The 10,750-nt window shown below is 34.1% G+C and overlaps 2 protein-coding genes across 3 annotated transcripts in view; one reads left to right on the forward strand and one right to left on the reverse strand.

The window, feature by feature from the left end:
- The window catches only part of LOC111630099 (mediator of RNA polymerase II transcription subunit 17-like), a 33,891-nt gene extending 32,984 nt beyond the window's left edge, over window positions 1-907 (reverse strand). The window contains exons 1-2 of the mRNA XM_023374121.1: window positions 708-907; window positions 472-639 (exon numbers count right to left, since the gene is read on the reverse strand). Of these exons, the coding sequence (XP_023229889.1) occupies window positions 472-639; window positions 708-796 (257 nt within the window). The 5' untranslated portion in view covers window positions 797-907. The remainder of the gene's footprint in view (window positions 1-471; window positions 640-707) is intronic.
- Window positions 908-2,331: 1,424 nt separating this feature from the next.
- Window positions 2,332-6,326, forward strand: LOC111630105 (putative leucine-rich repeat-containing protein DDB_G0290503). 2 transcript variants are annotated; one of them, XM_023374127.1, is made up of 6 exons: window positions 2,332-2,440; window positions 2,816-3,185; window positions 4,487-4,673; window positions 4,749-5,078; window positions 5,202-5,404; window positions 5,514-6,326. In XM_023374127.1, exons 2-6 carry the CDS (start codon window positions 2,866-2,868, stop codon window positions 5,905-5,907), a joined length of 1,434 nt encoding a protein of 477 aa, XP_023229895.1. In that variant the 5' UTR covers window positions 2,332-2,440; window positions 2,816-2,865; the 3' UTR covers window positions 5,908-6,326. The 2 variants fall into 2 exon arrangements, with proteins under 2 accessions (XP_023229895.1, XP_023229894.1); XM_023374126.1 differs by lacking the exon at window positions 2,332-2,440 and adding an exon at window positions 2,465-2,742.
- The last annotated feature ends 4,424 nt before the right edge of the window (window positions 6,327-10,750 follow it).

Here is a 10,750-nt window from a genome sequence, read left to right on the forward strand (position 1 = left end):
AGAGCATTGATTATCCAAATATCGATCAACCAAAAGCTTTCCAGTCAGCAAATTTAAATTTCCACTAGTGCTGTGGCGCTGCAATCTTTGGCTATGTCTTGGGCTACATCAATATTATTTTGTTGGCAGCACAGGCATGACTATGAGAGGGTACTTAAGGATGTGCCAGGATTTGAACGAATTTTAACATGGGATAGGTTAATATATTTTTTCATACATGATCGGTTATACGAAAAATCGATTTTTTTTCCCCGAACAGTCCCAGTCCCCAATTGATTTGGATAATCGATGCTCTACTGTAGTCCTATAATTTTTTGTTTATAGCACTTTTTATACGAGTTGTAAAGAAACAATTGTATGCGTTTTCTTAATATCTATATGTGTCTCCTTTGCAAATAAAATTGAGAGAGCATCGATGTATTGCTTAGAAATAATTTTTTGTGATTTATTAATTTTCAAATAATAATTTACCTTAATTTATTACGAACAGAATCCCAAGGCCATAAAGACGGTTGAAAAGTAGCGAGCTCCTTACTATCTTCATTAGTTTCTGTATATTCTGTTACCTCATCATTATCAACTTTACTGAAATCGATTTTGTGAGCTAATTTGGTCAAGTTCTCTGACATAGAAAGAGGCCTGCAATTGACAAAAATTTAAGTAAATGTACTTATATTTGTGAATGACAATAAAATGACAAGTCTTACTGAGTATAAATTTCTTGTCCATCGTAGGTGATTTCTTGGACTTGATATTCTTGAGCAGCTTCTACACTTACGTTTACCGACAGAGCCATAACTTAAAATATTTTTATAGGAAATTCATAATTAAAAAATATACACTCTACAAGCATTTCCTTCACAAGGCGGCGGCCATTTTACTTTTGCATATGAATAATTGCAACTAGAGCGCCATTACGGTCGTTTATGAAAATACAATTTACTTTTTTTTTTTATTTTTGTAGGTTTACCTTTATTGATAAATTCTTTTAATTCAAAAGGATTTAATTGCTATTATTTTATTAAAATAGATGGATAGCATTTTTTTCAGTTTTTGGCTCTTATCGCCTTATGCCTTTTACTTATAAAAAAGCCTTTAATATTGCTCTCTGATAATTGCCGATAATTAAGAAATACGTGATAAATATCATTAGTCTCACTATTGGAAAAAGAAACCTTATAACGTTTTATATTTATAATTATTATTGAATGACAAAACGCTTAATTTTGAGGGTAGTGATGAGTTTTATAAAAAATTTGTAAATGTTAATAACAAATAACTTCTTAATTAAGTCCGGCCTCTCTCGAGATATGACACATGATCTTTAACCACCAGAATTTAATAGCACGAATGCTCTTTGTACACAAGCTATCGTGCCAAATTTCTTTTCTTGTAGTCGCCAACACACACACATGCACGGAATATTTTTTTTCTGTTTTTTGGAATTTTTAAAAACTATTTCCGCCCTGAGAGCACTAAGAGGGCCTCCTTCAGCAAGCCCATTATGGCAGAACCCATTATGGCACCTTGCTGAAGGGCTTGCCTCGTCGTCACCACCCGGCCGCCCCATTGTGAGCGGCCGGGTGGTGACGGAGGTCCGACAGATCCGGACAGACCACCTCCAAAAATTCTTGGGGAGTTTTTGACCGTCCGGATTCGATCCCGGAACCCAGAGCGGTTGGCTGCCACATTGACCGCTCGGCCACCCAGCTCCCCTTTTTTGGACTTGTTTATGTTCAGGTCTGAAAACCTAGAGATTTGCAAAAATCTCTGAATTAAAGTTGTCACGATTTCAATACTTCCCCAATACTCTATATAACAATCAGGAAAGTAAAATTTAAAATGTTTAGAAATGCATTTAACTTATTGCTACAGAATATTTTGTCATGTTTAGAAACATTTAAATAAAGGGTTAAAGAAAGAAATGTCTTGTTGTTTACTTTCAAACTTAAAAAACTAAACAGGGCCATTTTGATTCGCACTAGCTCAGTTAAGGGTTAAAACTCTTCATTTCCTTCGCACATTTTTACACAACCAGTTAAAATTCCCGCGTTTCTATATGCAGCGAGAGTGTAGCGAAATGACGTCACGAGCAGTGTTGGCCAATTAGAAACCAGTTTCAGTGTGTTCGCTGTAAAGCGCTTCTCGAGCGCTGCATAAAGAAACGCGGGAAATATTCCAACTCGTTGCCTTTATACGATACAAATGCCACGCTCCTCGACTAAAAGGAAAATGGCGGACGCGTATTGAAATTTTTTTTTAACACGGCGTCGCTACGGCCACTCTATATAGAATATATTCTAGCTCGTTGCCCCGATCGCATATTTTACAGAATATAAAAAAAGTTAGTAACTACTAGAGGTCGCCACCGCAACGACTAAAAAATCATCTACGGGACGCAGCGTTTCACTAAAAGAAGCAGACGACGTATTCCATTGAAGTACAGTAATTATTTTTAATTATAAAAATAAGAAATAAATTATTTCTGTTTTTATCATTATTTGAAAGGAAATTTTACTGTATCTTCGCTCTCGACAGATAAAATATTCTCTTTATATTATTATTAATCACTTAAAAGTCATCGAAATATTTGAAAAAGTAGCTTAATCGAATATTTTAAATCCAGAAATTTCCAATCAAATTTTCGTTCTTTTCTCCCGATAAAGTTCGAATTTATTCATTTCGGTCGCGACGTTAAAAAGTATTCGAAGAAAACAAATTCATTTCTGTGGAATCATTTACGTAAATTTAGTATTTATTTTATTTTTATGTATAATTTGTCTACAATTCCTTACGAAAATTTAAATTTTTCTAGCCCAGATAGCGAAGAAGATAACCTAAGAGTGATAGAAGAGTTTAATTAAAATGGAAGACGAAAACTGGCAGAAGTTGACTGGAAAACGTAATGCGGAAAGTAAAAATATTAGCTGCAAAATGAACGAGAAAAACTCAGTTACTACCGAAAGACTGGAGACACGTGGTGCAGATTTGATGGCATTTTCAGAACAATGGAAAAGTGCCACCAGACCATTCTGTGCTGAATCGACTTCTAATGCTTCTAAACGACCTGTTGCGGATACCACAGAAGATCGAATTATTTGGCCTTCCTTCTGTACTTCATCTAACAATGTTGAAAATAATGCTGGCTGTTCTTTCACATTCAATAATTTCTGTGAAGTAGAAAGGTTTGACTTATTTTTTTTTTCCTAATTAAAGGCTATCTTAATTAATAATTGATCGACTAAATGAAATTCTAAATATATAGAAAAATTAACATCTTACTAGAGTATAAGGTCTAACATTCAGATATAATTTCGTTGAAACAGAATATACAACCCGCCATATTTATAATTTATGTATCGTATCATAATAGGAAAGGATTTGAAGATGATCCTTAAGACCTTAACCCGAGATATCTCGGGCTGCACGTGAGGATGCACAGTCCTTAACCCGAGTTATCTCGGACATAGGCCTTAAGGGCCTCATAAAAAAGGGACTTGACATAACTTTTCCAAAAAAGTATGGATCAGCATATATACATCGTTATCTGTGATCTCTGCAAATTTCATGAATTATTTTGGCCGCGAAAATATTTTATGACGATTTTTTAATTAGGTAGTTAATTCGTTTTTATAGGAGTTTTTTTTTTTATCAAATTAATTAAATCGTTCCAAATTTCTATTTGACCGATTTGACTTAGGTAAAATTTTTTAAAACGCTATTGGATGTTTTTTATGACATCAGCAGGTATTTTTGTTTTTTGTTCAGTAAAATTTTTTCCCANTTCTATTTGACCGATTTGACTTAGGTAAAATTTTTTAAAACGCTATTGGATGTTTTTTATGACATCAGCAGGTATTTTTGTTTTTTGTTCAGTAAAATTTTTTCCCATACCTTTTTTCGGTCCCCTGGTAATTTAATAGCATAAAAATCTAAAATATTGTGTTGTATTTGAACAGATGCGGTAATTTAGCTCTTCTCCAGCTTTATATCAACATTCCCCTGAAGCTTACATGAGAACTATCCGGGAAAGCTGAGTCCAGCTGTTCTCAAGGTCAACGGGTTTGTTTACAATGTAGACTGCCCGTGTGAAATTTCACGCCTTGTTAAATGAAAGAATAACAATCGGTGCAGCTATATTTAACAAATAAAAGCATTCATTTTAAATTATTTTTAATTTTTTATATAGTTTTTCTGTAAAAAACACTTTTTGGAGGTTGTTTATTTCGCGGCAATTTTTTTACTGTCAGATTCGCAGTTGAGTGGAAATAATTATTTAATATAAAAAATAAATTACTTAGAAGATTTCCAAGTGCCATTAGGAGTTAAAGAATAAGGCTTAAGGAGCTAGTCAAGATCATCTTCAAATCCTTTACTTCGGGTCGTGAAAATGCTTCTTAATATCAAGGGCGTATACTGATAAGGTGTTGGTTTTCTATATATTAAAGGACATTTTCATTATTATTTTGTGTTAAAAAATTTACAGAAATAGACCTGCATATCGTCGAAGTAGACGATTTTATCCTGTAAAACGTGGATATAAACCTTCTTCACAACGTTCTAGAATAAGATTTAATATGGATCAAAGTGTCGAGATACTTAGTTTAAAATTAGGCAATATTTTGCGAAAGCAAGATGAAATAAAGTATGCCAATGCGCAACTCTCTCGATGGGCAAGTTACTTTTTTCGTGAAATAAAAGAATAATTACAATTAATATAATTAACATGGTATGAAATTTCCATATAGATGGAGCGTGTATACGAAAAACTTAAAAATAATCAACAAACAGTTAATGAACAACTAAAATTTCTAACTCGACAGTTATCCGAGTTACGAGAGATGAATATCTTAGAAAATGAGGAACAATATATGATCCTTCAAAGAGAAATGGACTTTAAAATCCGAGCCTTGCACCGACAACTAGATAAGAAAATTGGAGTAATTAACGACAAAAGTGATTTTGCAGTGATAGAAAATTATAATCTTACAAATGAAATTGAAACTTTGAGAGACGAAAACAGAAACTTGCATAACGCATTAGATTTGGAACGTCAGAAATTGAAAATACTTAGACAAGTAAGTTTTGTTTTTTTGTAGTGGCTTTGAGAATAAATTTAATTTTTATATTAGAATATCGTCATATTTTATGCTGCAATATGAAATAAAATTTCATATATTGTTTAAATATTTATATCGTAGTTGCAAATCCAGCAAGATGGTCTTGAAACATCTTTCGAAAAACCAAGCGAAAGATGTAAAATTAGGCAACAAAATAAGATCAAAAGTTTAGTGAATTCAAATAAAAAGGCTGAATTTGTTATAACTTCACGGAATAAAAGAAACTCGTTTTTGGAAACAGAAGGTCAAGAGTCAAGCAATTCATCGCGAAATAAAAATAAAAGGTAATATAAACGAATTACATTCTTTGAAATTAAAATATAATTGTGAAGTAAATTCTCAAAATAATTTGTTTAACAAAAATTACTATAAAATGCCAAAATTATCAAACAGAATAATTATTAATGAAAATGAGCTTCAAGAAAACTCGCCATCTACCAGTTTTGAAGAAAAACCACAATTATTCGACGAAATTGAAGATGCGACAACCTCGGAACAAACTGAGAAAAACAGAATGGAGAAAACAGAGATAAATGGAGAAAACAGAGATAATGGAGAAAACAGAGATAAAATCGCTTCAGATTCTTTGAATTTAGCTCTTTGGATCCGTCGAAGAATGGTAATAAATAATATTTCCAACGATGTTTCTGAAGGCAATCCTTCAAATAAAAGTATAGAAAATAATCAAGCAAATGGTAACAGCTTAGAGCCGTTACTTAATGAATTATCGTCGGAAGAAGGAAACCATTGGAGCAGATCAACAACGCCTTCCATCATAACTGAATAGGAGAGAGCGGATTCTACTTGTCAGCAAAGGTGCCAAAATTTACGCAACGATAATGCTGAAGAAATAAATTCCGAATTTCCGATCTTTATTCGCCAATTTAAAAACGGATGCGTTAATATCCATAAAAGAATAGAGAATGTCCTACAACGTTTCAGATGCCAGAATCAAAAATATCGTTCAACTTTTTGTTTCTTCTTTTGTTTCTCTTTCGTAATTATTACGTGTATATTGCTAGGTATAGTACTTCAATACCTGTTCTTTGGCATGTGCATAAACACACGCATTATACTATGAAAAATTTAATAATATGGTTTTATTAGAAACTAATTAAATTATATGTAAATTATTTCTTTTTGCCAACGATAAAAAATATTAACAAAATTCAAAACTGTTCCTATTAAAGAACGTTAATTGTCATTTCTGTCAAATTTATTTCTTGATTAATTATTTAATGAGTATAAATCATTTTTTTAATTATAGTATTTTATATTGTAATTCATTATACAGTATTATATTATTTTAATAATTGTAATGCAATATTTTATTACTATAACTAAGTAGCGTATATTCATTAAGGCTGTGTACACACTAGGCGTTTTTAAACGCGCGTTTTAAAGAACCAAGAGTTCTGCATAGGCATATATACTCAAACGCGCACTTTTGGCCAAGTGCGCGTCAAACGCGCGTTGATAGATTTTTGTTAAAACGCGCGTTTTGAGATATATGTGCTGCCATGTTGTTGTACATTCGATCGCGCGCTTTCGGGTAGAGTGGACGTACGTTGGCCGAATTGGAGAACGATCATTTCGATACTGATCTATTTATTGATGAAATCTAAAGGAGACCAGCCATCGTCAAATGATTTTATAGATACAGTAGAACCTCGAATATCCGGACTAATTGGGGATGAAGGTAGTCCGGATAAGGAAAAATTCGGATAATCGAAACAAATTCTTTAATTTGTCTTTTAATGATAATACAACACGTTTTCTTTTCGATGACATATCGGTAATATTAAAAGTAAATACTGTATTTAAATCGTGATCAAATTTTCAAGAAACAAACGTTCGTATTGAATTTGGACTACTACTGACCAACGCTAACAGACTACCTATTGTTTAAAAGGCCCTCTGGTGGCGCAAGAAGACGGATTTTATAAAATAAAAAGCAGTTGAAACTGCATTTTTATGAATAAAAATTTGACAAACTATTTATCGTTTTATGACGAGTAAAATTTTTTCTTCGCGTTCGCGACTTTTAAGTAATGCATAAACCTTCGAAACACGAGGCCCTTCGGTCCGCGAGGCGTAGGCGGTGGCCCACGTTGCCCATGCCTTACGCCGTCCTTGGTCATAGAAATGATGTAATTTGAAAATAAAATTATTTATAAATACGTATGTCAAGTTATATTTTTATTACGACGCAAAATATATTTAAGAGTTTACGGCCACTGTGCCGGGTGATACGCTGTAGAAACAAAAAGTTATGCATTCCATCACGTATATAAACAGTATCGTAATTCGCCAAGTGCAAATGAGCAAATTCGTAAAATTTTTGTTTATTTTGAACAATCCGGATAATCGAAAATCCGGTATAATAGAGGTCCGGATAATCGATGTTCTACTGTATTCTAAAAGAATTAAAAAATTTGGGTTCATATTAGCTTAATTTTGGATACAACGTCAGAAACATTCCATGCGTCAGTCTATCTCGTAATATTGGATGTACCCAAAATTCTCTTTGCCTCTGCCATCGTCTTTTATAGCGACTATGGAGGAGGCACACACAAGCATTTTCTTTTACGTCCATTTCCAAACTGAGCCAGTGCTAACGCTCCACTAAACGGTCGTCAAACGCCGAGCTAACGCGCGTTTAACGCAAAACGCCTAATGTCTACAAGCCCTAAATTATTAAATACTAGCAAAGAATGTCCAGTGTCGACCGGTAACTCAGGGTCGAATCGTCCTCTTTGCAAGTAGCGTGTGTTTCCCGCAGGATGGCAGAGAAGGTAGCAGGGTGCAAAATTTGGTGCAAATCAGTCAAACGATTTGAGAATTTGTGAGGGGTGAAAACGGGGAAAGAACTGAGGGTCCGAGTTTTGAAGTAGCGTATATTTTTTGAAAGATTGTAAAGAGTAACTGTGCATACTTGTCCAGATCTTTCTAATGGTTTGGGAGTTTGAGGCAGTTAGTGAAATCAGAGAGGGGACCGAGTTTTATGGTAGTCCATATTTTCCGTAGGGTACCAGCAGGGGCGCCGCTAGCAGTTTGAACGCTTGCGTGCAATACCGATTATGCCGCCCCCTGTTTAACTACGATTACCTACGCTGAGCTTGCCAGAAAGGCTCTTTAGTGTTGTCTCATAAGGGTGTGAAAAAAGAAAAGAAATACTTTACAAAGAAAATCTATTTATTATTACTAAGTTATTTTTGTTTACTTAAGTGTAAAACCATATAAATATTTATCTATAGAAATTGAACTTCTCTTGCCTTTATGTTTGCGAAATCTCAATGCTCCCAATTTTCATGTATCCAAGCAGTCTAAGATTTCATGTTCAATTGAAAATATAGCTAAATTATTTAATCTTTGCTGGTGCGTTGTTGATCTTAAATGGATTTTTCATAATTTTAACTTTGAAAAGGACCCTTCACCAAATGCAACTGAAACCGGCAATGTAAGTAATATTCTTAGTGCTATTGCTGTGTTCGGAAATGTTGAAGTTAAGTCATTAGTAAAAAGATATTGTAATAAGGTTTGAGGATCATTAGACTGGTTTTCTGGAAAATGCAACTTTAAAGTATCGATTTCATTAAACAAATCAATACCATCAATGTCTGTTTCACTACNGGTTTGTGGATCATTAGACTGGTTTTCTGGAAAATGCAACTTTAAAGTATTGATTTCATTAAACAAATCAATACCGTCAATGTCTGTTTCACTACTCGAATCGTCTTTAAGCTTCAGATTTAAATCCTAACCAAGTTAAAATATCATTAATTATACTTAGACCCATGTCAGAAGAATTATTAACAAAATAATTGTAATTTGATATGCGATAGAACTGTTCGAATGCGTACAAGTACAAATTGAGAAGGAAGCCCTGTGGGGATTCCCTAATTTCGCCAGTCCTGTCAACTTCGTCATAGAGCACGACTATGAGTACTAGGCTTTAAGGCCCCGCCAGACAGTTCAACCTGCCGACAGAAGTTTCGCATTGCATCCTAATTCTGATAAATGCCAATAGAGTCGCTGTTAATGCTATAATATAGGCTAAATAAGAATATAGGAATTGCGCTCCGGTCGGATTTTTTTCTCCTTGCGAAGACATTTCTTATGCTATAAGTAGGGTGAGTATTGGGACAATGACTTTGAATATTACGTGACCGATCGCTCGATTTGCCGCCCCCTGGACGTGCCGCCCGCGTGCAGTGCACGCCTTGCACGCCCGCTTACGGCGGGCCTGGGTACCAGAGAATATGCGAAATTTGGTCTAGATCAGTGAAAGTTTGTAGGGGAAATGATGCAAGCAGGAAGGAGTATGAATCCGTTGACAAGGATGTATTTCGTGACAATTGTGACTTTCTTAAGCATTTTATCGTCGATAAGACTCACTCCCACATGTGTACATCTGGAAAGTAACCGAAAGAACTCAATTTATGTAGGTAGATATCTCAAACAACACTAATTCTTCTGTTTAAATAATGGTACGGTAGGATTAATATTAAAACAACGAACACAAAAGTACTATAGGCCTACATACAAAAGTTTAGTTTCATTTAAGGTAAGTAAATTCGCTCCTTATAGATGTACCTGATATAATAGCAGTAGGCTATAATTTTAAGAAACAAACGACTGAGACAATATAAACAAAGCATAAACACAACTACTGAAACCGCACCGATCAAAACCGAAACCGAATAGATGAGATAATAGATTTAAAAAAGTCCACCTTGAATGGAGAAGACAAATTCAGCGCAAAAAAAAAAAAATCGTTCTCGTGCATTTTCCTTTTTAAATATGAAAACAGTGTATAACCTATGTTCACCTGGAAGGATTAAGCTTTCCAACAGCGAAAGAAAAAAATCGGTAGATTATGACATTACCTCTTGCAAACAAACATTCTCGCTTTAGGCCTATATACTAATATAGATATAGATTTAAAAATTAATCTTTAAATTAGATGTTTGCTATGAATATTCTTTCTAACAGTTAATAAATTATAACTTATAAAAATATCCATCAATGAGTTGTTCAACTTTCCTTGCAACATTTAAAACTGCGTGTGTGGCGCCAAAAACGTTTATAGCGGAAAGCAACACGGTGTCCTCCATGGCTCAGATAGTTACGTTTCTCTGTCCATTATGTGGTTTTATGAATGAAAATTTATTATATTTATATTTAGAAGATGCGAAAGCGCACGTTAGTGCATGCGGTGATGTAATTGTCATCTCGAATTTTTTTTTGAATGTTAGCCGGCATTCTAATTTTTTTCGTGATTACATTGAATGCTCTGTCGGCAAGCAATTCGTTTTATGGTTAAATTTCACAATTGAAACTATTCTTTTAACATTTGTTTCTAAAAACGCATATTTTTTTTTAAATCATAGATTCCTCCATTATGATACTATCGATAGTTGCGGGCGCCGCCATCTTTTTCTTTCATTCACCGTGGTTCCTAAATGCCTACAAACAGCAGCTCACTTTCGTAGTAGTGGAGACGTAGAGCGATCGCTATTGACGAATGTACCCCATAAACAGTCACTATATTATTATCACATAGAACGGACAGATTGCATAATAGATAAAATTCAGGCTAAAAGTTCCTATACATCAGGAGACAAAGA

This window comes from Centruroides sculpturatus, unplaced genomic scaffold, assembly GCF_000671375.1.
Source record: "Centruroides sculpturatus isolate CEXI.00-Female unplaced genomic scaffold, Cexi_2.0 scaffold625, whole genome shotgun sequence".
Lineage (NCBI taxonomy): Eukaryota > Metazoa > Arthropoda > Arachnida > Scorpiones > Buthidae > Centruroides > Centruroides sculpturatus.